Source organism: Artemia sp. Qi Xiang Cuo, chromosome 11, assembly GCF_049724085.1.
Source record: "Artemia sp. Qi Xiang Cuo chromosome 11, ASM4972408v1, whole genome shotgun sequence".
In the NCBI taxonomy this organism is placed as follows: Eukaryota; Metazoa; Arthropoda; class Branchiopoda; order Anostraca; family Artemiidae; genus Artemia; species Artemia sp. Qi Xiang Cuo.
The window spans coordinates 9,613,286-9,640,448 of NC_142804.1; the positions used below are offsets into that span (position 1 = coordinate 9,613,286).

Below are 27,163 nucleotides of genomic sequence, written 5' to 3' on the forward strand. Positions count from 1 at the left end.
TCTGCTTTTGCAGTGTGTCTGGTGCCAATAAACCTTTGGGATACATCTTCCCATGAGTTATCTTCCAAGCTTATATGCTAAGTGGTGGATCATTATGCTGCTTGGTCTAACTAAACCAAAGCAGATGAGTCAATGGTAACACCTCCCATGGACTTCTTAAGCATTTTCTGAAAGACATAGAATGAGACAAAACTTAGTGTCTGCCTTTTGTGCAACATGGATTTACCCATTCAACAAGGATATTTTTTGGATCAAACGTTTTTGCCCTCTGTAGTTACAGGCAGACAAGTAGTTATGGAGCACCAAAAGAAGACCTACAGTCACAACTAAATATGTTCATCTTTCCCATCTGTGTTGGCTTTTAGTCTAGGGTTTTTGTGTGACAAGTGGAAATAAGGTAAAGAAGGTAAAAGATACAGCCCTAGACTCTTAAAGTCCAAACCGGTTGTGCTGATTTCTGTCTCAAGGCTCTTAAGCCAGGAAGTGCAATGAAGGGATGGGGCCTGCCATCCTGTGTTTTTGAACACACTTCCTGCTTACCTTTCCCAGATTTCTCCAGGTACCCAATTGGGGATGCACTGGTATAATTACCATCATATCTGAGAAATAGACCCAACAAGAAAACAAAAGCAAAGAAGATCACAAAAAAGGAGCATGGAGAGTCACCACAAATTATTGAAAGCAGTGATAGCAAATTTCTTGATCTCTACAATGTTTTGACTGATGGCTTACTTCATTTTGGTGACCTGAAAGGTATCAAGTCCTTTGATCATGACTCAATGGTTCAAAACAATTTTATTGTGACTCAAAATAAAGATTTTTATGTTGCTCAAATAAAAAGCATCAATCAAGGTGATTTCATTGTTTCTTTCATGAGAAGAAGTGAACAGAAATTCATGTATCCAAAGGTTCCAGATAAGGCAGATGTCAGCAAGGAACAACATGACATAGAAACTTCCTTGCTGATGAAACTTGAAAGCCACAGAAAGAGCCAACCTTGGATGAGTCTCTGACTACAATCTTAGCTTGTATAGACTATAGTAAATTGGATGTCATTCTAGTGCTTGTACTGTCATTCTTATATATCCTAAGCCTGTTTTTTAATTTTTATAATTTCATACATATTTGAAAGACTCCAAATATAATCGTTTAGCTCAGTTTGTGAACCAATACTATAGCCTTCCAACCCCATGAATAGAGGATGTTTTAGAAAATTAAAAAAAAATCCCCTTTAAAAAAAATTGAAGGTAGTCTTAACAGATTTGCAAATTATGGTCAGAACTACAGAAAAAGTAATTGGTTTCAAAATATCCTGTTCAGGTCATCCCCAGCCTCCCCTACTGGAAGAAATGAATTAACAAAAATGCTGCATTTGAATCTTCCAATGCCAACTGGGATGGTATGTTCTTGTTTGTGGTGGGTGATGATCAGCCATAGACTTTGATTATGTTTTCTCTGCAATGCATTCAAAATGGTGCAGGGTAAGGATTAGGCAAACAATTTGAAACTCCCATTAAAATTATGGCATGGCTACTGTTCAGTTGTAAAGAATGTCAGAATTTTGAGTAGAAATGGGGTGGTGTGAATGGTATATCCTAGCTAGGCTATAGGGATCAGTCCTTTGATACTATTTCCTCTGTTTTTCTTGAATGAAACTCTTCTGCATACTTGTTAAAACTTACAGGTCTTAGCATTACTAATATTCTTAGAACTGGCTTATAAAATGATTTAATAGTAACAAAAAAAATGATTTTTACAAATTATGTTAGCTTAGGACTGTTTTTAATTTTGGTTTTAATTGCTACATATTCTATTGTAAGTCTAATTTTATATCTATCTATTTGCTATTTTATATTTATATTTTAATTTTTTATTTATCTATTTAAATTGCAGCTGATTGCTCTTAGATATAGAGCCAAAATATTTATTTTCTAAAAAAAAAATTAGTCTTAAAATACCTCTTAATTATACCTGTTGTTGCTATTTCTGTACTACAGATGTAAGTTTTAACCTCTTATAGGTTACAGCAGCTAACACCACTTTTCATTTTTATTTATCCTTCAAAAATAAAAGTTTAAAATGAGAAAAAAATATATAATTCCTGGCCAATGCACAATTTTGTTTGCTTGTTTGCTCCAATTCTTCCAGAGATGATGAGGAATGTGGATTTGTGCTAAATATTGTCAAATTTTCAAAGATTTTGAAGTTGCACTGATTACCAAAGATTGTCCTTGTTTACCAAACAAAGAGCAGACTGTCTCTGAATGGGGTGGGCAGATGTTGTAAGGAAACATTTAAGGGAAATTGGAACTTCTTGGGAGGGTGTTAAGAGGGAAGCTTTGAATAGATTGGGATGTAAGAGTGTGCATAGCTGTGTTTGCCTCGGGTGGCTTGGTGTTTCAGTGAGTTCTTAGTAGTAGTAGATTCATATGTCAATTTTAATGTTTGATTTTTTATTCTTTTCTAGTACAATCTTATGGTACAGAAGATCGACCAGCAGAACATGTTGTAGCACCTAGAGAGGAAATCTTTGAGCTTATATTGTTCAGAGCTTCTGATATCAAAGATATTAGGTTATGTGAGGCACCAAAGGCAAGACCTCCACCTGAAAGAGCAGCACCAATTGATCCTGCTATAATTCAAGTTCAGGTAAATGTCTCGGGTTAAATCTTCTCCTTCTTTGTAAATATTTGTTTAAATGCTCTTCATTATATGTCAGTTAGAAGTTATCAAAGGTTAATTTTAGTTTCTTTAGTTTTTTTTTTTTATCAAGATTCATGCAAAGAATCTGTGTGCCAACACAACTCTGGAATAAGCAGGTGGTAATTTTGACATTTCAGGCTGGGAAAATTAATTCTACTGCCTTAAGGTTTATGTGACTAGTGAATCCAATGGTCTGAGTTTTTTTTTTTTTTGGTGTGTAAGTTACAGCTACATGATTGTCACAAAATCACTTGTTTTATAGTGAATGTATACCTTTAGAGGAATAAAGTATACATTCCTATAAGAAGTTTATGTAATATCATAATTGTGGCCTAGGGAATGGAAAGATTGGAGACTAACGGATCCAATGATATGAGCATCTTGTTTTTTTTTTTTTTTTTTTTGGTTTTTTTTTGTTTTTTTTTTTGTAAGTTATAGCTGCAGGATTGTAACAAAATCGCTTGTTTTAGAGTGAATGTATACCTTAAGAGCAAACTCATCCATGAAAAAAGGAAATAAAATTGTCCCTTTCAAGGCTCTATAACATACTCCTTTAAAGACAAAGCTTAAGGCTTATGACTGGTGGATCTATGTATGTTTTCAGTGATAAAAATAGTTAGTTCGCATAAACATTTGAAATATTCTGATTATGGAAGGGGGAATGTCCGTTACTTATAATGGGCTAATGTGAATTTATTGTTAAGTTTTCTTACAAAAAAATAAACAGTTCAAGGTTTATATTTGGGAGCAGGGGATGTGGTGATGTGTAACAGTGGTACATTCCAAGCTCAAGCAATGAGTAGGTTTTGCTTATACCTTTCAGTTCAAAGATATGTAAAATTACTGATTGTAAAGGAGAGTAGAATATTAAAAATACATATCTTATTATAAAATATAGAGATATTAAGAATTTAAAAAATATCAGTGGCCTAAAATTCAGACTTTACTACCTAAGAAAGCAAGATTGTAGGTAGTTGGAAGAAAGTGTGGAACATGGACAAGCAGAAGGGATTGAAGCTCGAATATGCTGCCAGAAGATAAATAAAATAAAGAAAACTCCAGTTGATAGATGTCATGGCATCTTTACCTTGCTTGAAGCTGAAATTTAGCAGCCGTACAGAATTGCACAAGTTTGGAAACTAAATCGGGCGGGAGGAGGGGGCTGGAACCAAAAAGTATGCTTTCAAAACTACATTATTCTTTAGGGGGATTGTTCAGATATGTCCCTAATTTTCAAGGGCTAAAATGTCACAGTAGATTGAGTATTAAGGAACCATGCAGCCCTCCGACCCCTAGCAGTGAGAGAATTATTTGCAACATTCCGAGGCCCTGACTACCAGCTGATAAAAGTGAGTCTTTTACTTACCAAGGGTTGGTAAGGTCTATAGTTTGCGTCATTTTCATCATTTCACCTTGGACAGATTGCTTTGGATAATCTCCTTACCTTGGTGAACAAACTCTGTGTAATAACTTGGTTGCAATAAACCATGAAAATGGTTTTGTTTAACTTGAACAACAAACAACAGGTCAGGAACATAAATTAAGATCAAATATTTTATATAAAAATTAGATTGAAGGCCAATTTTGGCCTTTTCCTTCAACAACCCTTTTTCAGCATGACCTTATGATGTCTTGTTTATTTATGTGTTGTCATTTCTTGATGTATTTGTGAAATATATCTTTACCACTAGATAATGCAGTGACTACAGTTGCCTAGTCTTCAGTTCCAAGGTGATAGATCTGACCTAATAAATACATTCCGCATTGTTAGAACATTGATAATACCACTCCAACTCACTTTTCACTTTTACAGAATACAGTAGTACCCGTCAACACCAACATAAAATATACCCACCATGTTCACAGAAAAGGTTAGGCCAAAACTCTTTATCTAGCCTAGTATGGAAGACTTGGAACGCACTTCCATCGGAAACAGTTGTAACTATCACGGTCCAGTGTTTCAAAAGCAGTTTAGCCTCTACAGATTTTCATACTAGGTCTTATCACAATCCGTTTTGAGAATACTTTCGTTTTTGTATTAGCTGTTTTGTGACCTGTATGTTTTCATAGGGTGTTATTTTTCATAGAATTGTATGTGTGTAATATGTTATCAGCATTGTCATACACTTTTTTATAATGTTTAGTGCGACACGCTTGATAGAGCTTACTGTCTTTTGGTATTAATAAATAAATAAGAATTTGTGAATTCTAATAATAAATAAGAAGTTGCAATTCGAACTTACGAGAATTTAACTTCATAGAATGAATCACTTACAAATGTGAAATATCAGCTTTACAAAAAGCCAATAACTCTTCTACTACAGCTACTGTGACCTCATATATTACGACATTCCCTTGTCCAACTTTTTATACTCCTCTTACTTCTAATGCTGCTATTTCAAACAGGACTACTCTGACAACTTTATTTTGAAAGCAAATCCTACAATGACTATTGATTATTCCATGGTGCCCAAGGAGTAGTGACCCTCAAAATAAGGAGATATATATATATATATATATATATATACACACACACACACACACACACACACACACACACACACACACACATATATATACATACATATATATATATATTTATATTTATATATATATATATATATATATATATATATATATATATATATATATATATATATATATATATATATATATATATATATATATATATATATATATATATATATATATATATATATATATATATATATATATATATATATATATATATATATATATATATATATATATATATATATATATATATATATATATATATATATATATATATATATATATATATATATATATATATATATCCATATTTAGTCATTGGGAACTGATGCTTGATTATTTTTTAAGGTGAAATTTTAAGTTATCCTATTCGAATCTCACGTATACTAAAAAATATACAGAAAAATCTCACGTATACTAAAAAATTCCTCCAACTACCCCTATAAAGAAAAGTTTGTCCTTGGGAGAGTTACAGGAAACGAATTAAAAATGAGAAAACGCCAAAAAGAATTATGGCATCAATACCATCACAATAATCGTGTATTTCGATACAAAATATATACTGTATTTCAATTTCACTAGAGAATAACCACGTATTTCACTAATTATCAATCTATATATAAATAAAACAGAATACTCTACCTCTGGAAGTTTTATATCATTGTAAATCCCTGTTAAAAATGTATCAATAAATTGATAATCAAAATACGTTCTCTTTGTGAACAGTTGCTCAACAGTTTCCCTAAATAAATGTGAATCATCAATAATGTTTAAATTACTTTTTAACATATTCTTTTTTGGGGCACCTCTGTAAGAAAAAAGCATGAATAGGAACAAATGCCACCAGATGTATGGGTATCAACCCCATCCCTTGTACCGTTGGAATGAACAGTAGACCAAACGCACAATAAGTGGTTGAGGATATAATTAAATCCAAATAGAAAAATATAGATTACAAATATCTAAAATATAAATGCTTCCTGTTTTTTTTAGTCCTCTGTACCAACTGGATTCCCTCCCAGTGGTCTTCATCATCCAGGTGTTATGCCACCACATATTCGTCCTGGACCTATGATGGTTCATTCTTATCCTGGCTATAGTGGCCCATTTGCCCCTGGAGTGGGTCCTGGTCAGAATATGATGCCGCCATTGCCCGGACCTTCAGTTGGGCAGTCAACAATAACCTTTAGCGGGATTGGTACTGATTTGGGACCAGTTGGGCCTCCACCTCATCCAGATGGACCCAGTGAAGACGAACTTGGTAAGGAAATATAGATTTAACAGTTAGTTTATTGAATGTTAAAATCATTGCCTATTAGTCATTGATTAACAAGAGTAATAATTTGATATGAAAACCAGTTTGTGTAAGTTTTATTTGATTAGAGATTGGAATATTAGCTAGGAAGTTCAGTATCAGGAAAATGCCAAAAGTAAAAAAAAAACTGGTGGGAAAAGGATAATTTTTAGGCTATCAACTATGCAGTTCTGCGTCAGGAGTATGGTAAATAACAAAAAAAGTTTGGGGGATAAGGGTAGTTGTTGTGTTTCCCTCAAATTTCACGTGAGGAACGTAACACACTTCTTGAAGGACTGTTCTATCAGTTATGAAATTCTATATCAGGTATATGGTAAAGCGTAAGAAATTGATTGGAAAAGGGTAATTTTTAGGCTATCAGCTATGAAGTTCTACATAAAGAATATGGTAAAGGACAAAAAAAAATTGGGGGAAAAGGGTAGTTGTTGTGTTTTCCTTAAAGTTCACGCGAGGAACGTAACACACTTCTTAGAAGGTCTGTCTTGTCAGTTATGAAGTTCTATAGCGTAAGAAATTGATTGAAAAAGGGTAATTTTTAGGCTATCAGCTATGGTATGAAGGTAATCAGCTATGAAGCTCTACATCAGGAAAATAGCAAAGGATAAAAACATTTTTGGTGACAAAAACGTTAATTTTTAGACCTGAATGGATAATGTTGTTAATTGTTGTTTTTGTCTCAAATTTTACGTCAGGAACGTAAGGGAGTACTTCCAGATGTTTGTCCCCTATTGTAAGTTATAAGTTATTATCCTTTGAGCTATTAATATTACTTATAAGTTATTTTATTATTATTACTTATAAGTTATTATATTATAATTTACTTATCCCCTATTCTTAACTTCCCCTGATGTAATCTGTCTTATGTTGCAAAAATGATTGCATATATATCTGTTAATTATAGTAGTTTTGATATTTCACAATATCTGATCAATTCACACCACCTGCTTTAATAAAAGGGGTTGATAGACTGTAGCCAACGAAAAAAATGACATCGGGGGTAGTTTGCATGCCCTGCTTTTTCTATGGTGACCAAGTGTACGTCATTCCAGTATAAGGGATCTTGCTTGTGCCATAAATAACAAAGGTATGCTCATCAACTCCTGCTGATGATGAAGGTTTTACTTGCAATGCCTAAAGCTAAAATATTCAATGTAGAAAAAACGAATTTTTGAAGAGTGATTTCTTAATCCTGAGAGTGGTTAGAAAGTGCAAAAACCTCCCCAAATAGTCAACGAGATCCCCGGAAAAAAAAGATCATACTAGAGATGTGAAATTTTTCAAAGATCAGAGAGAATGGAAAGCTTATAAGAATTGGACCTTGGTAATTCTATATGCATAGATAAAGATTAGAATTTACTAGAACCAAGTATAGTTTAGTATCTGGCGAGTTCATGAAAAAGTAAAAAATTTCAATTGGATATTAGATATGAGTAATGTACTGCATAATTTCTGAAAGCTGAAGTTTCTCTGTAAGTACTAATTAGTCATTAATTTTCATTTTCAAGAGCTAATTTAAATCAAAATCCAGTCTACCTGAAATAAAGCTAGGTTAGCTTTGGAAAATCGGGGTAGGCTCACTAGGCTAGTTGACTAAGTTGATAAGCCTGTGGAGACAGAAGTGTGCATTCTTTACCCCCTCCCCTCTTGTATTTCAAAGTACCTGGAAAGACATGTATGATGCAGTTCTGGGTCAAACAAAAGCTGCAAAGCGTCTGATGGCGCTGGTGATTTTATTTACGACAGTAGTGCCAGTTCCTTCTCTTGGAAGTTTCACGTACTCATGGTACGATACCTCAACTTTGAACAACGTCATGCGAGGAGCCAAAATTAGAGCTATCAACAATATAGAGTAGAGGAAAGTGACAGAAAAAAGTGGTTTGCTAGGAAACTGGTTAGCAATCAAGGCTGTATCCGGGGATGGTGTTATCGGGTTTGAACCCTCCTCCCCCGGAATTTTTGTCCGACTCGTAAAAATGTAACAAAACTGCATAAAAACAAGTTATGATGCGTATTGTGAAGTTCTTTTTGTAACCCCCCCCCCTCCTGGACAAAAATCATAAATGTGCCCTTGCTAACTCTTTTGCTAATATGTTTATGCTTGTAAACTGTTCTTCTTACATTTTGATTGTTTAAATTGTATGTTGCGCCAAGATTTTTACAAATATTCATTTTGGTTAAAGAGTGGGTCCTAGCATCCCTTATCTGACTCGTCTAGCTGGCTCAAACTTCACCGTATGTAACTTGTAAGACGTAACAAATATTTATCGTGTTACTTTCTAGCTGAAACGATTATGGACAACTAGGCAAATAACAATCATCATATGTACTCCATTGTAAACATTGCTCATTCATGTATCCCACCGAAATTGTGCTTTTTTTCATTACTACCCGTGTATTGAGTATTGATTTGCATGGGGGCTGGGTTACAATAGAAACCATTTTTTTTTTTTTTTTTTTTTTTTTTTTTTTTTTTTTTTTTTATTGACCATTCTCCAATTTTTTTTTTCAAGGAACGACTGTCATGTTTTTTTATTTGAGTTTTCTATATTTAAATTTTATCTGCTTCCATGATACATCAAGTGCCTACTGTTGCAATTGCTGGTTTGAATATCAGAGAATCGAAACAGAGGTGACAGTAGAGAATTAATGGTAATGTCGAAAATACTGTAGTGAAACAAAAAATGAAATGATAATTTGCTAATAGGCTGAAAACTTGGAATAGTGCACTTTTATGCCACTATCTTTTAGTTTTTCCTCGAAGGGGATTAGACCCCAGCGCCACGCCGATAAGGGAGGGCCGGCGGCGGTAGGGTTAAAAAATAGCAGCGGTGCGCCGCCATCGATGATTTTTTCGTGCCGCCGCCGGTGAAATGGCATTGCCTCACCAGAGCGATTAATGTTGACTGGAAACATTAATACTTTCATCAGTCGCTCTCAAATCCAAGCTTGAATTTACAACAGATCTGGGCCTATTCATGAGTTAAAAACTTCGCAAGTCACTGGCTGGACGCTGGTCTTCTTCGTTATTCATCAAGAGAAGTAGAAATCTGGTAGAACCGAAGTGGCTGTGGTGTTTCAGACCCCTTGCATAATAGTTGAAATAATAGATAATAGGATTCGATGTGGCATTCAATAAGATCCAAGGAATCTAATTAAAAGGGGGCACACACAAATCGGATCGGATTTTTATGGTGATTTCAAATATATAAATTTCATCAAGTTAGTGTTACCCATCAAAAGTTACGAGCCTGAGAATATTTGCCTAAAAGGGGGAAAACACCCCTAACTTTATAGAATCTTTATGAAAATTGCACTCTCAGATTCAGCGTATCAGATAACCCTATTGTAGAATTTAAGCTCCTATATGCAAAAAAGTGAATTTTTTTTGCCAGAAGAAAAATGGGTTTTTGTTTGATTTTTCTTCCCAAGGGTGATCGTATCAACCCAGTGGTCGATTCCGACCCTAAAATATTGCGAGAGGGCTTATTCTAACGGAAATCAAAAGTTCTAGTGCCCTTTTTAAGTGACCTAAAAAATCGGAGGGCAACTAGGCTCCCTTTCACGCTCATTTTTTCCCAAAGTCACCGGATCGAAAAAAAATTTGTTCAACATAATCGAAAAATCTAATAACTATGTCTTTAGGTGTAAAATCAAAAGTTCAAAAATCAAAAGTTACGAGCCTGAGAATATTTGCCTTATTTTAGAAAAATGGGGAAACACCCCCTAACTTTATAGAATCATTATGAAAATTGTACCATCATATTCAGCATTTTTTCCCTAAGTCACCGGATCGAAAAAAAAGTTGTTCAGCATAGTCCAAAAATCTTATAACTATATCTTTAGGTGTAAAATGACCCCCCACAGTCCCAGGGGAAGGGCTGCAAGTTATGAACTTCGTCCATTGTCTACATATAGTATTGGTTATTGGGAAGTATACGGCCATTTGTTTTTTTTGGGGGGGGATGCTTGGGATGGATTTCTAAGGATAGAATCTTCCTTTGGGAGGGAAGTTTTGATGAATGAATATTCTGGGGGAATGTTACACTGGGAGTTTTGACAGAATTACTATACGAAATTCTTTCTAATTGTCTTACATTCTCTTTGCCAAATTTTTTATTTGGAGATGTTCCGGGGGGATTATCCGGGGGCTTTTTTCCGCGCGTTTTGTTTTCTGGGGAATAATTTCCACGGAAGGGGGCATTTCTGGAGTGACTGGGAAACCGATTATAGATTAAAGTCTTATTACGATAAATAAAGGTTCAAATAGGGATAAAACTCTTTTAATAGACAGTTTTTCACAAACAGTGATAGAAATTTACAAAAAAAATACCAGATATTTCGGTCACATATGCCGTGATCGTCATTTTACTACTGATGACGGTCACTGCATATGTGACCGAAATATCTGGTATTTTTTGTGAATTTCTATCACTGTTTGTAAAACACTGTTAAAGGCAGTGTGGTCTCCGAAATTGTCTAAAGTCTTATTCCAACGAAAAAATACTAAGGAGAATTTTTCAGGGTGAATCGTCCACAAGCAATTTTACAGAGAGAGGGGGGGGATTCTCAGCGAGGAAGGAACTGTCTGGAGGTAATTTAACGGGGGGGGGGTGCGTTTTATGTTGGATGAAATTTCCACGGAAAAGTTCCTAGAAGGGGAGGGGTATATTTCATAGAGGGTGAGCCAGATTTAGTGGAATTACTTAAAAAACGAACAAAAATTATGCCATATATGAAGGGCTTCCCTCCTCAACACCTTATTCTTTACGCTAAAGTTTGACTGTTTACTAAAATTGAAACACAGGGGCTGTTTAATTAAAATTAATTAAAAAAAAAACTTTCCGAAAAATAAGTTTTTCAAAGAAAAGTAAAGCTCATTTTAAACTTTAGCTCAGCAGATACAAATATCTTCTGAAATTCAAACTCAAAACGACCAGAAATTACTATTAAAGAATAAATGAAACCCAAAACGAACAGAAATTAAATAAACAATCACAGAAAAACATACAACAAGTAATAATATAAATGAATGAATAGATCTAGGAATCTTTTTTAAAAATTTTAATAGCTTAAGCGTAAAGAGCAAGGTATTGAAAAGGGGGCCTCCGTAGCAAGATTATTAAAAAAAAAAATACAAAAAAAGGAAGTAATTTATGAATCTTCTCTTAACTCCAGTTTTATTTCATGAATCTCAAATCTGATTTAATATCTCAGCTCTGTCACTTAGAGAAATTAAATATAAAAAAAGTTTTTTTTAACTGAAAGTAAGGAGCGGCATTAAAACTTAAAACGAACAGAAGTTATTACATATATGAAAGGGGCTGTCCCCTCCTCGACAAACTTTAGCGTAAAGAGCGAGGCGTTGAGGAGGGGACAGCCCCTTTCATATACGGAATAATTGCTGTTTGTTTTAAGTTTTAATGTCGCTCCTTACTTTCAGTTAAAAATCTTGTTTTTTTATTTAATTTCATAAAGACGATACTTTTGTTAACATATGAAGAACCGTGTATATTGCAATTGTATCAGTCTGGTTTATATGCAAAGTAACACAAGAGACGAAAATTAATGAATAAGAGGGTAGTGAAGAATTATCGTATACAAAGTAATATTTGGCAGGGATAGTCACTTGTGATAAATCCCTAGGAGTGGCACCGTGATTGGGTGATTTTCGGGGATTCGGGGAACCAATTTTTTTTCGGAGTGACAATCCCCGAAAATTCGGGGGTAGTTCAAGCCGTGCTTGATTCCTAATCAGGAAAATCGAAATGCTTAACCACACGAGAAAAGAAAAGCTCCGACTTGGCGATTGACACAATGAAGAATTGCCGCAAAATTAATTCAAAGTCAACCAAACGCTGCCGCCTCTGCCGGCGGCGTTGCGACACTTCGGAGGTGGTAAACCGAGCCTCTCGTTGGCGTTGTTCGGTCGGTGCGCCGGCGTGGCGCCAGGGTCAAAATGGGGTCCTTAGAACACATCTCAGAGGCACCCTGCAGCCCTATTTATGGGCTAATGATAGGCCACTTATTTTTCTTTTTATTCTACTAATCTGATTTCATTTTTGAAGCCACAACACTGGAAGTATTGAAAAGAGGTCAATGAAAGGCAGCTTTTTCTTTTTATCTGACTGACCTGATTTTCTTGTTTTAGCCGCTGCACGAGTATCCAAGTCCCAAGCCTCAACGCCACTGCCTTCTTCAGAACCAGAAGTTGAGAGTCGTAAAGCAAGCGAATCCGATAGTAAAGGTGAAGAAACGATCTCAAGAGGAGTTACAAATGGTGTAAGGAGGGACGATTACAGAAGGTAGTGGTTTTCCATTAAAATAAAGAGGCTTGTGGCCTATTTTGTGTTTTTTTTTTCTCGGGTTTTTCTTATGACTTCTTTTTTGATGACATAAGAGAATGAATTTATGATGAAGAAACATGTCAAAGACTTGATTCTATACAAATTTAAAAGTCTATTTTTAGTCTCAATAATTTTGTAGCACCAGTATTCTTCTTAATTTAAGTATTTCTAATTATTTTTCTCTTTATTAGAGGAGATATTAAGGATGCCTTCTCTAATTATTATATAAAGTATGTTGAAATACCGTGGATCACAAAGTATAAAATTATCGCTCCTTTTAATAACTATTGAAAATCCAAGGTCAGGGACTTTTGTTAATAGCGAAAAAAGAAGTGTCTTTTATTAGCCTTAATTACTAGACTACTGAAGTCTGAAAAACACTCTAGCTCCTAGAGTCATCTTATTGAACTGGTATTTAATCCCAGTGACAATTAATATTTATCCCTTATTAAGTATTGCATATAATTTGTCTCGGAAAGAATTGGAACATATTTTGGCAAAGCCAGCCTACTCAGAGTCTATCGATAGTAGAATTTGGGTAGATGTATAGCTCATCTTTGCCATTCATGCCTTTATTGGTGGGGGATCGGGTAACTGACATTATGGCTAACTTATTCATTTCCATAATAGAATGTTTTCAAAAATTGCATTTATATTAAGTATTATGTCTTTTATTAATGAAGCACGTAGATGTAGCAATTTATTTTCGAAAGAGTCCTTAAACAGTTCTATGTTGTTCCAGTGCCCAGGTGAAGAAAAAAGGATGCATTAGTGTTCTAATTTTTATTTCGATCTGGCACCATTTTTGAGGGTTTGTAGACTATCTTTCTAAATTCCCATAAATTTGTTTTTGGACTAAACTTTCATCATTGACATAAACCAAAATTATAGTTACCCTTCCTGAATCAGCTTCAATATTTTTTTGCACTAAACAGTTTAAAAAATTAATACTTTTGGTTATTATGGGCTGTGGCTCGTTTTTTCTATGCTGCAACTATTGCTGCAGCCATGATACAGACGTTAAATCTGTGCTGCTAAGGAAAGAACATAAATATTTGCAATTTCTTGCATTTATATGAGAATGTAAAAAATAAAAGCCATATTTAAGACAGCAACCTCCCAATCTTTAAAAACAACTTGGATACTATCAAAGCTCCCAATTCTGAAAGCTATAGCTCAAGTCCCAGTCCCATGTTTTCATCTCTTTCTGAGAATTCCTTGTAGTTTGTCTTGGAAGTAGTCCCCGAAGCCGCGCCGAAATGACGGCGGTGAATGTGTGATTTAGTATCGGCGGCGGCGCGCCGCCAGGCGAGCAGACATTTTTTTGGCGGCGCACCGCCGATTTTAGACCAGCGGGGCGCCCCGGCGCGCCGATTTTTCTGTTTAAAAATAATAATAAAAGTTCCACTTCATCAAGCACGTTCAACCTCGATTTTAGTAAGGATTTTTAAATGGTTGGCTAAAAACATACAAGAACAATATGACAAAAACAAGAATTTTTTGTGCCGTGCGGAAAGTGTTTATGTTCACCGTCGATCAGACCAAGTAGAATTCTCATTTTTAGCCACTAGACCCAGGGAAACCTATGTTGTTAAAGGAAGTGAAAAAAAAACAAATAACAACATCGAAAAAAAAACTGTATACAAATCAGATACCATGGCTTAACAACACCAACAATTTCAAATCAGCGGTTACATCACTTCAGTTACAATTAATGTAACAAAAAGTCAGTTTGTTCACTCTGCCTGGAGCCATTGATCTTTTTGCAGTCACTATCAGTCCTGTCGTGCTAAAAAGCCGTTTAGCTGGGGCACATGTGGCCGGTACAGCCAGAACTTGACGTAAACTGCCACTAGCGGGATCTGATACTAGTACTGGACCTTGGGGTCCCGAAGAATGCCGCAAATGGGCTTCTTCTTTGTATCTGCTCAAATAAGTTGTTTTATAAGGGAGAACAAACCTGCACCTTTACCATAGGACTCCTGCGGACTGCACTACAGGAGGAACCAAACTGCACCATTGCCCTCTTTTCTTATCATCACGAACTTAACCTTCGAAATTCTATTCTGAAGGAATTGGTATTCCGTTTTAAGTCAAAGTTTAAGGCTACTTCAACTTCGGTGTGCTCTGCTAAGTGTGCAAAAAATTTAATTCATTTCTATAGATACATTTCTATACTAGCTCTAGATAATCTACCAAGCGGGAAACTACCGCAAATCAGCATCAATAAATAAATGAAACCCAAAACGAACAAAAATAACAATAAGTCACTGAGTCAAACTCAAAACGAGCAAAAATTATCATAAGTTGGGCTCAAAACCCCCTCTGCCTTCCCAAGGCCAGAACAAAGTTTTCACTTTACTGAAAAATATAAATGTTTTTACTTTTATAACTTTAATAAATTAAATAATATTAACATTTTTATTACTAAATGTCAGAATATGTATATTGAACCGACAATGCACATTCATTTGTATTTTTGTCAGTAAAGTACAAATTATGTTCTGGCCTTGGGAAGGTATAGGGGCTTTGAGCCCAACTTGTGTTATTTCTGCGCGTTTTGAGTTTGAATCGGTTATTTATGGTAATTTCTGCTCGTTTTGGGTTTCATTTATTTATCGATGCTGATTTGTGGTAGTTTCACGCTTGGTAGATTATTTGATTTTATTTTTGCTAATTTTTGATTTAATGGAGTTCTTTACTTTTCTTTGAAAAAACTTATTTTTTGGAAACAGTTTTTTTAAATTTAATTTCTGTTCGTTTTTCGTTTTATATTAACATAGTCTTTTCAGGGAAAATGAAAATCATACTTTAAATCTTTTCGTTTATTTAAAAATTTATAGTTTTGCCTGCTATTTGTATGCTGGAAAACAATTTTCAGCAAAATTCAACAACATAGACCCTTATAAAAATCTGGACACAAATAGTAGAGTTTAACTTGGTTTCATACCTCCTCTAGTTGACCTGAAATGGAAAACTTGATAACATTCGCAAAAAAAAATTTGTTTACGTTCTTTGATAGCTTGATAGCACTTACGCTATTTTGATTTGGTCAAATTTTAAGAGCAGAAGAAGCTCTGAAAGTTTGAACATAATACCCTCAGTCGTTCTTGGGATACTGCTAAGATGCCTTATTGGGAATTAGCATAAACACAGTGCATTTTGATTTAATCTTAAGGCAACATTTACTTTTTAAATATAAAGGCAAATGAGAGGGTGGGCGTGGGAGGGGGATTAGTTTCCCTCCAATCACTTTCGACCATTAAAAAGGACATCAGCCCTTTCTATTTTCAATCGAATGAGCCCTTTTCGACGTTCCTACGACAACTTATTTCATACGAAGTGCCCTTGTCTAAACAAAAACAACAACAAAAAAATGATACATTACACCCACATCGATCTCTTCTATAAAAATGTCAAGCTTTCCAATCACTTTCGATTATTAAAAAGGGCACTAGGCTTTTCGATTTCCAAACTAATGTTCCCTGTCTGAGTTTCTACGACAACGCTTTCTATAAACACCGTATATGCCCCCAGGGCATACATTACAACCCGTACCCTAAGGGCTGCGAGGGTGGGTGTCATCCTCTAAGACTTAATTTCTAGAACTTTCAACTACTTTAAACAAAATGGCTTTCTAAAAATTTTGATTGTATGTGTTTAGGGAAATGGTGGGCTTGGAAGGGGTGTTAGTTGCCTTCCAATCATTTACAAGCCACTCCAATCTCTAATTGAATGAGCCCTTTTCAAAGTTTCTACGATAACTTCTTCGATATGAAATGCCCTGGTCTAAAGGAAAAAATAATAAATAATACATTGTGCCAACATCGTTCTTATAGACCTCCAGTGCATAACTACAAAACCCGTTCTCTAAGGGTTTTGGGGTACTAACCTCCTCAAAAAACATCTTTTCTCTTTGAAAATCAGTAATCAATACACTGAACAAAATGGCTATCTTAAAATTTTGAGTGGATGTGTTTGGGGACACAGTTAGATTGGACGGGATGTTAGCTGCCTTCCAATCACTTTCGACTATTAAAAAGGGCATTAGTTATTCCAATTTCCAATCGAATGAGCCCTTTTTGAGGTTTCTACGACAACTCCTTCGATACGAATTGCCCTGGTATGGTTCTTTACTTAGACATCTCGAGTGCGCGGCCTATAACAACATCCTGAATTGCCTAATGTTCTTTTACATACCTCTTTTCATCCAAAAAATCATAACGAAAAATGAAAAAAATTTTAAGGTGGAAGGTAGAATTTTTGTTTCAAGAAAATTTCTTCTTCTCCTTCCTATGACCCGATATACAAGGCGAGCCCAAGATGACCTTATTTATTTTTAATAAACAGATTACCCAGGATGAGAGTTGAAGCCGAGTGGTATATATCTATAAGCAAAAAAGAGAAAAAAAAAACGGCAGCGTCTTACCGACACCGCCACCGATAGAATCAGTGGTGGCGTCCGCGCGCTGATGCCAGCTCGGTGGCGCGCTACCGTTTTTTTTACGGCGGCGCTCCGCCGATTTTCGGCGCGGCTTCGGGGTCTACTTGGAACGAGGGGAAACATATTTCGGGTAGACGGAAAGATTCAAGGGATATTTAAGTGTTGGGTTCTCCATATTTAAGGGAATAGCTTCCCATTCTTTAAAACCTGCTCAGAGACTATCGGAGCTCCAAATTCAGAAAGCTACTATCAATTTGATATTTAGCCCCAACGCTCTCAGTCCAATGTTTTCGTCTCTTCCTAAGAATTGCTTGTACTTTTTCTTGGAATGAGATGAAACATATTTTGGGTAGACAGAAAGATTCAGGAAATATTTTTGGGTTCCCCATATTTAAGGGAGTAGCTTCCCATTCTTTAAAACCTGCTCAGAGACTATCAGAGCTCCAAATTCAGAAAGCTACTATCAAACTGATATTTAGCCTCAACGCTCCCAGTCCCATGTTTGCATCTCTTGCTACGAGTTCCTTGTACTTCGTCTCGGAATGAGGGGAAACGTATTTTGGGTCGACGGAAAGATTTAGGATATATGTAAGTGCTTGGTTCTCCATGCTTAAGGGAGCAACCTCTCAATCTTTAAAAACCACTCAGATCCTATCAAAGCTCCCAATTCTGAAAGCTATAGCTCAAGTCTCAGTCCCATGTTTTCATCTCTTTCTAAGAATTCCTTGTACTTTGTCTTGGAATGAGGGGAAACATATTTGGGTAGACACAAGGATTCAGGAGATGTTTAAGTATGGGATCTCCATATTTTAGGGGACAGTCTCCCAATCTTTAACACCCACTCAGAGACTATCAAAGCTCCAAATTCTGAAATCTACTATCAAGCTGGTATTTAGGCCCAAGTCCTAGTCTCATGTTTGCATCTCTTCCTAAGAATTCCTTGTACTTTGTCTTTGATTGAGGGAAACATATTTTGGGTAGACAGAAGGATTCAGGAGATATTTAAGTGTTGGGTTCTCCATATTTTAGGGGGCAGCCTCCCATTCTTTAAAACCCACTCAAAGACTATCAGAGCTTCTAATTATCAAACTGGTATTTAGACCCAACTCTTCCTAAGAATTTGCAGCTCTTCCTAAGAATTCCTTTTACAGTGTCTAGGAAGAAAAGTGAAACATATTTGAGTTAGAGATAACGATTTAGAAGATATTTAAGTATTAGGTCCTGGTGTTAAAAACATTTGATTGGTTGTCTCGTGGAGTCGCCGAGAAGGAAAACCTCTTCACCTTTTTTCGGTTGATTAGTTTCATTTTGGTTCAATAAGCTGTTATGATGGCATGTTTGCAAGTATAGATCGTGGGAAAATTAACCACAATTTCAATCTTCATCTAAAACCCTGAATCGGTTTGTTCGTAAAATTCTTTTTCCGGGAAGTAAGTTAAAAAATGAATGCTGTTTTTTTTTTTTTTTTATTAAATGTTTTGCCCTCATCTCATCATTGCGTCTCATCTCCAACACCTAGTATTTGAATGGAGGGGTGCTGTCCTGAAGATAGGTTCTTCGGGTGTTTTGGACTCTTTATAGCTGAAAAATAACCCAGACATGCTGAAACGCGATTAGTGCATACATAAAGGCTATATCTTTGCAGTTGAAACGCAGCGACAAAAAAAAATTGTGTTCCTTGGGTTCCATATATGGTAAGTGTTTCAGTTTCTAAGTTTTGGCTTTACTTTATCTTTCCTGGTAAATTGTTATTTATTATATAATAATTATTATTATTGTAGTTATTTTACAGCAATTTTTTTGTAGGCCAACCAGAGGATATTACGATGGATATAACCGAAATTACTACCAGAGAGATTATGAAGATAGGCGGGGTGGATACCGGGGAAGAGGCTATGGTGGTGGCAGAGGAGGCTACGATTCTAGAGGAGGTTATGAGAACAGAGGAGGCTACGAGCCCAGAACTCGTGGAGGATACCGAGATCAAGTGAGAGACAGCCCTCAAAATGTAGGCGCGACACCTAAACCCAGTGGCCCAACGAAACTCAAGTTTGATCAGGACTTTGACTTTGAACGTGCCAATAAGGATTTTGAGAAAATGCTTCAACAGCTTGGGAAGACAAAGGTATTGGTCTCCATCGCTTAAAAAAAAATTCAATTGTAAAAAAAAAAACAAAAAAAAAAATCGAGAAGCGAAAATTTACGATATAAAACGAAGAACAGTTAACTATTCAAGGGAGTTAGACTTCTTTTTTTCTGTTTTCTTCTTGTTTTGCATTTTATTATTTTTAGACAAAGATAGTAAGCTGATTATCTGTTTTTTTTTTTTAATGGTTTTGTGCGGGGGGTTGGGGGGCATCAGTACCTTAACATTCATCCCAAGAAAGTTTTTTGTAATTACAGTGTGATATTGTGTTTATTATCAAGAAGGTAGCATGGAAGAATGTTGTCTAAGAACAGCACCGCTAAAAAGAATCCCACATCAGAAGTCATTAAAGAACTAATAAACTAAATATCAATAAATAAAATATTAAATAAAAACATTTTACACCCTTGACCTTTGAACTATTCAAACCTGAAAACAGCGAATTTCTAAGATTTTTTTCTTTTGGTTGTTTAAAAACTGTGGTTTTTAGGGCATTATCCAAATTTTGTCAGTGTGAGCCCCAATGTCAATTCAAACATTGACAGTGTTTATTCCCAAATGCAATTACACCATCACTGGGAAGTAACGCCTTCTTAAACTGTTTGGTAATAGATGTTTTTTAGCTGGTTTTTTGCTGATTTGTTTTTTCACCCACGTTTCTTTTTCTTGAAATTTGGCGCCTACTGCTACCACTAACAGTAATTGGGAGGTCATGTTCATTAAAAATCAATTTTTAAGATACCGATTTTTACTCATTTTTAAGATTTTCAAAAACATTTTCAAAAATCTGTTTGAGTTCAAAATCTAGATATAATGTTTATTTCTTTGTAGGAATGATGCCTATGGGGGTGAAAGTAATTTCATTTGACAATTGATCGTAAATTAATGGGATACTTCTTTGACTTCTTTGACAAACATTGCCTCTTATATACAGAAGATAGATGCTAAGGTGGCAATCGTTGACAAAACTCTCCTTATATGAGGATTACATTAATTGAGAAGACCAGGGTAGTATGTGTACTGGCAGAATAAGACCCAGGAAACCTGAAGGGAAAATATCTGGCTTAGGTCAAGAAATAATGAAAGAGTCTATCTCTGAAAACAACTGAGTTTCTCTCAGGTCAGTCATCAGTTGAACAAATCCCCTCATAATGGTAAAGATTCTGCCCATATGCGAAAAATATTGGAAATTGCAACGCATATATATGTGTGTAATGGTCAGAGCTCTTCCCGTAAATAAGAATAGAATTTGAGGCCTCCTACCGAGGACCCACGACCTAGAAGAGGGTAATATCAAGTGTAGTCCGTATAGCATCGAAAAATCTTAATTCCTTTGGAGAGTGTGATAATAGTAGTGGCTGTGTGGCTTGTGTGTCAACCACTCGTTTAAGACAGTAAATATTGATTGGTTGGGTTGTGTTTATGGGTCGGCCCATGTGTCAAATCCAAAGATTTCAAGAAAACCTCTTCCCAGAGTCGCAACTCCCTAGTGATTTATCACTATTTCTAGTGATCTTTTATATTGCCGAAAAAATCACTAAATCAACCAAAAATCACAAAATCTGGCGATATTTTTTTCACTCGGTTGCAACCCTAGCTCTTCCTTAAGTGATAATGTGAGAAACTGTTCCAAAATGCTGGAAAAAATTAAAATATAGGCTTTTGGGTGATTTAACAATCAGAACATGTAGTTAAAAAGGATGGGTTCCAGTCCCCCAGGTCAAATTATTAAGTTTTATATATATATATATATATATATATATATATATATATATATATATATATATATATATATATATATATATATATATATATATACCGACTATAGTTCCAGGAAGAGGGAAGTAATTCCTGGAGGATGGCTCCTGGCATGGAGAGGAGCAGGAGCATTACTGTGATCCTTACTGATCATGCTAGCACGGGCATACGATTGATGGATGCTATGGATATAGACCAGGGGCGTCTATTAATTATTGTAGTAATAAATTTTATAGCCCTCTGAAATGGGGGAGATAACAACTAAATGGAGGTTTGACAACTTGCCGATGCATCCGAAGTGTTGTTTTACTTTGTGGGTGATGGTAGGGTAGGGGTGGGGGTTACCCTCTTATGTTAGACATAAGGGGTATTTGTTTTGAACGAAACTTTGAAACCTAGTAGATATGTTGATTAAGTGCTTACGCACAAGTAAGTGCAACTCTAATTGAAAGAAATAAATTTTGACGCACAAATACTTGGGACACACAAACAGAAAGCACAACCTACAAACTCTGAGAAAAGCAAGAGAGAGAAAGAGAACTCTTTTAATAGTTTTTTTTTCTGGGACGGGAACGGGTAAGGATGGCAGGTAGCGATTGTGTATATGGGGTTTTGTAAAGGGTGATGTCTGCCCATACAAGTTTATTAATCTCGGTATTTTGTTAATTTGTTTATTTCTTTTAATAAAACCTTTTCTTCTTCTACTCAAGGCAAAAGAAGTTTTTTTTTTTATTTATTTCATTTAAAGAAAAAGGTATTTTTTGAAAATTTGAGGTCTGATTTGTGAGTCCCAGACCTGAAGTCCAGTTTGTGGAATTGAAAACCCTGCTCTTGTAGTCGGACTTAAACCCAACTGTAGAATGTTCACTACTATAACTAGAGAGGTTATAGTAGTCTACATTGGTCAGTCTGTATTGAGAGTTCATACTGCAAACACCTCTTTTCAGATATAATCTCATTCATACAGTAAAACTGTTAATAAAGTAAGACATTTGTGATTACCTATGGTTTTTATTGAATTAATTTCATAATCAGATCTGGACTTGAAAATAGTTCACCTTGAACTTGGATTACATTATTTGACCAACATATTAAATTGACCTTCTAAATATATATTTTGATTGGAATACTAGACTGTCCCTGGCTATGATAATTAAACTGTGCAGTGACCGATCAAAATAGGAAGATTATTTTAAAATCCGTTGCTGAACTTTGACACGAGATCCATGCTTGATGGTGCGAAAATTGATCTGATTATCTGAAAAGCTGTGTTTTTTTATGATGGTACTATTATCAGTGCTAAAGAGTTTCTGTATAAGGAGCTGAATATTCAGAGCCGATGTGTGAAACATGCAAAGGATGAAGATAATGTGTTTGACATTTGTAAACAATTAAATTAGGCGGCAAAGGATAATTTGCCTGTTCCCACTTTTGTTATGTTCTCGCCTTCTGTAACCCTAACAATCGGGGAGGCAGTCTCGGGTACTTTAGTCTCGAAAAGGTTTTGTGGAAAAAGTTTTTTTTAATTAATTTCTGTTCGTTTAATATTGACATAGTCTTTTCAGGGAAAAAGGAAACAACACTTTAAATCTTTTCGTTTTTTAAGACTTTATAGTTTGGCCTGCTATTTGTATGCTGGAGAAATATTTTCAGCAATTTTTACCAACATACACCATTTTAAAAATCTGGACACAAATAGTACTGTTTAGCTTAGTTTCATACCTCCTCTAGTGGACCTGAGATGGAAAACTTGATGCCATTCGCAAAAAAATCTGTTTAATTTCTTTTGATAGCTTTGATACACTTACATTATTTTGATTTGGTTAAATTTTAAGAGCAGAAGTAGCCTCGAAAGTTTGAACATAATACCCTCAGTCGTTCTTGGGATGATGCTGAGATGCCTTATTGGGAATTAGCATTATCACAGTGCATTTTGATTTAATCTTAAGGCAACATTTAGTTTTTAAACATAATGGGCAAATGAGAGGGTGGGAGTGGAAGGGGGATTAGTTGCTCTCCAATCACTTTCGACTATTAAAAAGAGCATCAGCCCTTTCTATTTTCAATCGAATGAGCCCCTTTCGAAGTTTCCACGACAACTCCTTCGATACGAAATGTCCTGGTCTAAACAACAACAAAAAATATTACAATATTACAAATAATATTACAATAATATTACAAATATTAGTATTACAATGGCTATCCCAAAATTATGATTGGATGTGTTTTGGGGGATGATGGGCACTAGCCCTTTGAATTTCCAATCGAATGAGCCTGTTTTGAAATTTCTACGACAACACCTTCTATAAAAACCTTATATGCCCCCAGGGCATAACTTAAAACCCTTGCCCCGAGGGTTGTGGGGGAGTGTCCTCCTCAAAAACACATTTTCTAACTAGAAATCAGCTACGCTGAACAAAATGGCTATCTCAAAATTTTGATTGGATGTGTTTGGGGATGTGATTGGCGTGAGGGGGGGGGGGTTAGTTGCCCTCCAATCACTTTCGACTATTAAAAAGGGCACTAGAACTCGCGATTTCCAATCGAATGAGCCCCTTTTGAAGTCTTTACGACGACCCCTTCTGTATGAAGTGCCCTGATTTAAAGAAAAAAAAATAATAAACTGTGCATTGTGTTAACATTGAACTTATATGCCCTCAGGGCATAACTTAAAAGCCTTCCCCCGAGGGTTGTGGGGGAGTGTCCTCCCTCAAAAGATATTTTCTATTTGAAAATCAACGACGCTGAACAAAATGGCTATCTCAAAATTTTGATTGGATGTGTTTGGGGGAATGATGGGTGTGGTGGGGGGGGGGGTCTAGTTGCACTCCAATCACTTTTGACTGTTAAAAAGGGCACTAGCCACTTGAATTTCTAATCGAATGAGCCCTTTTCGAAGTTTCTACGACAACTCCTTCGATACGAAGTGCCCGGGTATGGAGAAAAAAAAACACATTGTGCCTACATCGTTCTTTACTTAGGCAGCGCTAGTGCGTTGCCTATGAATAGTTAAAAGGGTTGTTTTGTTGTTTTTTCCATTGTCGTGTTAAAAAATTTCACTTTTTTCTATATTTTCATTTTGTTTGAACTCTAAATGGAAAGGTTTTTATGGTCTATGGAACTGTTTTAAAAATGCAAGGATATTGCCTTTACTGATACTTTTATAATATATGAATCAAATGCATGTTTATAATTAAAAAAAAAACAAACAATTATAACATAAAATTGTTCCTTCCTTCTGAAAGTACGTATATCTGTTAAGACTTTTGCCAACAGCTCCTCGTCGCAAAAAAAGAAAAAAAAGAAAAAGGTATATATAAAAGACAAAAGGAGTGTATTTTGAAAAGCTTTTTTTTCTGTTTTTTAGCATTTAGGAGGGCTTAGCGCAGTCTTGTCTTAACGACAAGACTGGAGGCTTAACGTTTTTTCTTCTTATTTTATTTGGGGGGGGGGGGGGTACAATGGTTTAACATGACCCTTGTTTGGTTTATTGATTATTTTTTTTCTTTTTGTAGAACGTCACAATGGCCAGTAATGATTCAAAATGTATTGGATTTAATGAAATGGCCATTACCATAACTATTAATGAAATGAATACATATAGGACGGTTTCTATATCGTGTGTTAAATATTTTGTCTCCTATAATTATGGGAGTTTTTTTATTGGGACCACCTCTATTTGATCGTCTGATTTAATCATTTAAAATTCTATTTGATTATTAATCATTTATATTTAGTTTTTTTTTTCAGATTAGTGATTCTGCCTCATCAAAGTCTAGCTCTGAGTCAGTAAAAGATAACGGTGAGGTTACGGAATCCACTGAAGAGAATAAAGAAGTAGGAACGGGAGCAAAGGCAGTTTCTGAACAAATATGCTACAATAAAGAAAAGTCTTTCTTTGATACAATTAGTTGCGAAGCCATAGAAAGAAACAAAGGAGGATACCAAAAACCTGATTGGTATGTCTTTTTATAGTAGATATTTGCAGTATTATAGTAGAGTAAAGATGTGCAGTATATACTGCAATAAAGAAACAAAGGAGGATGTCAGAAACCTCATTGGTGTATCACCTTTTTTATAGTAGAGCTGTGCAGTACCATATTAGAGATGTGCTATACAAAAAATCTTGAATCCCATTCGAAATCTCATATTCACCCTACCCTTTAAATGGCTACTCAAAATCACCATAGAGTTCTTGCATAAATTCTTGCTTTTGGTTTAATACCAACGTCGTACGACCTAAATTTTGGAACAATTTTATCTGCGACTTTTTTCGTCTACGGTATTGGTTATTGCCATTTGTTATAAGGACTTTTGGACAACTTGTCGGAAAGGAAATTTTGGAGAAATTTTAGGAAACCTTACTGGAAAAAAGGAAACCTTACTGGCAAGCAAAAGAGGAAAAGTTTCAAATGCTAGCGGAAAATCGAATATAGTATCTGTTAAGGCTTACGAGGGAAAAGTTGCCGGATTTTAGCGGTCATATATTTGGACAAAGAGACATGGTTTAAGGAAAATTCTACTAATCCAAACTTTAATTTACAGATTTTCTTTGGAAAGCTTCTGACGTGTAGCGGATTACAAAAAGGAGCTAGTACATACACTGATTTTACGCTGTTTACATACATAAGATACTCCGTTTCTGTTTTGTGTTTACTATTTGAACATTTGGTCAGACTTAGTATTAACCAAAAGCTTTGTCTTAACTTTGTTTTAGTTGGTATAAGAAGGGTCATACGGATTCTGCACCTTAGGAAGTTCATATAAAATTGGGAGAGTAAATTTTGTCTAGTCTTCATTCACACGTATAAGACTATATTAAAAGAGATTCTCGATATTCTCCTCATTTATTGGCCTCTTTCTGAGTAAATATAAACGATTAGAATAAACCACGTCTTTTTATCTTTTGGCACCAGTAGCCATTCCGGGTCTTTAAATGGGTATTTTCAGAATGATAGTGTGAAAATCGGCTGGAGTATTACTGTGGCAACGGGAATAACATAGGTGCATGTGTTAGTTGACACTGAGGAGCTACGGTTTTGTTTGGGATGCGGTCCCTTCTACATCTCCACTGTGTGCGTATATATTTGCAATACTCTACTACTACTGATAACTATGCAGCATCAAGCCACCTGAGCCAATAGCCACGCACGCCTTTCCTCCTTCTTTAATATATTCAAAGCCTCCCTCTTTACACCTTCTCAAGAAGCTCCAACTTCCCTTTCATCTTTCCTTACGATCTCTTCCTACCCTATTCGGGGATGACCTGTTTTCTATTTGGCCCTAGATGGTGTGCTGAAAATGGTGATCTTTGAGAATATGTCATCCTTCATCCGCAGAACTTGTCCAGTACTGTGTGAAATATAGATGGGTACCCATGGTCAGTCAGACAGGTATCCCAAACCAACCCGTTGACAATTCCTCTGGAAAACATCTAATAAATCCTACTACTGTTTGTAATAGCCTACATATTAATAAGAATCATACCATCTTATAAAATCTTTTGTACGAGGGGTACGGGTTTGATTCCTGACTTAGCCGGTTATTTTGTTTGGGATGGGGGCCAGTGGCGTGACTCTAAGCTCAGCCAAAGTCAACCCAGCTCTAAATTACTTGACCCAAGTCCGCCCTCGAAGGTCGTTTTAGGGTCTCTTCTTCAATCAGTGTATTGATATGCCTCCTGTAGGTATGATGTGCCTCATCTAGGCACGATGATCCGGGGAAAGTAAGCAGGAGGAGTGTGCGATAGCACGGGATGGCTGGCCCCCAACCCCCCATTGAACTTCCTGGCTGAAGGGCCATGAAACGGAGATCAGCACCGCTGGTTTGGCCCTTGAGGGTCTAGTACCGTACTTACTTTTTTATTTACTTACATCTTATAAAATTTGCTACTGAATAAGTTATTTCGTAAATAAAAC

The 27,163-nt window shown here is 35.7% G+C and overlaps 1 protein-coding gene across 1 annotated transcript in view; it reads left to right on the forward strand.

Annotated features, from left to right (window-relative positions):
- The first annotated feature begins 1,471 nt into the window (after positions 1-1,471).
- The window catches only part of LOC148946608 (protein LSM14 homolog B-like), a 37,009-nt gene continuing 11,317 nt past the window's right edge, over positions 1,472-27,163 (forward strand). Inside the window, exons 1-6 of the mRNA XM_089096364.1 lie at positions 1,472-1,481; positions 2,468-2,649; positions 6,232-6,499; positions 12,702-12,855; positions 19,148-19,466; positions 24,996-25,204. Coding sequence (XP_088952490.1) covers positions 1,472-1,481; positions 2,468-2,649; positions 6,232-6,499; positions 12,702-12,855; positions 19,148-19,466; positions 24,996-25,204 — 1,142 coding nt within the window. The remainder of the gene's footprint in view (positions 1,482-2,467; positions 2,650-6,231; positions 6,500-12,701; positions 12,856-19,147; positions 19,467-24,995; positions 25,205-27,163) is intronic.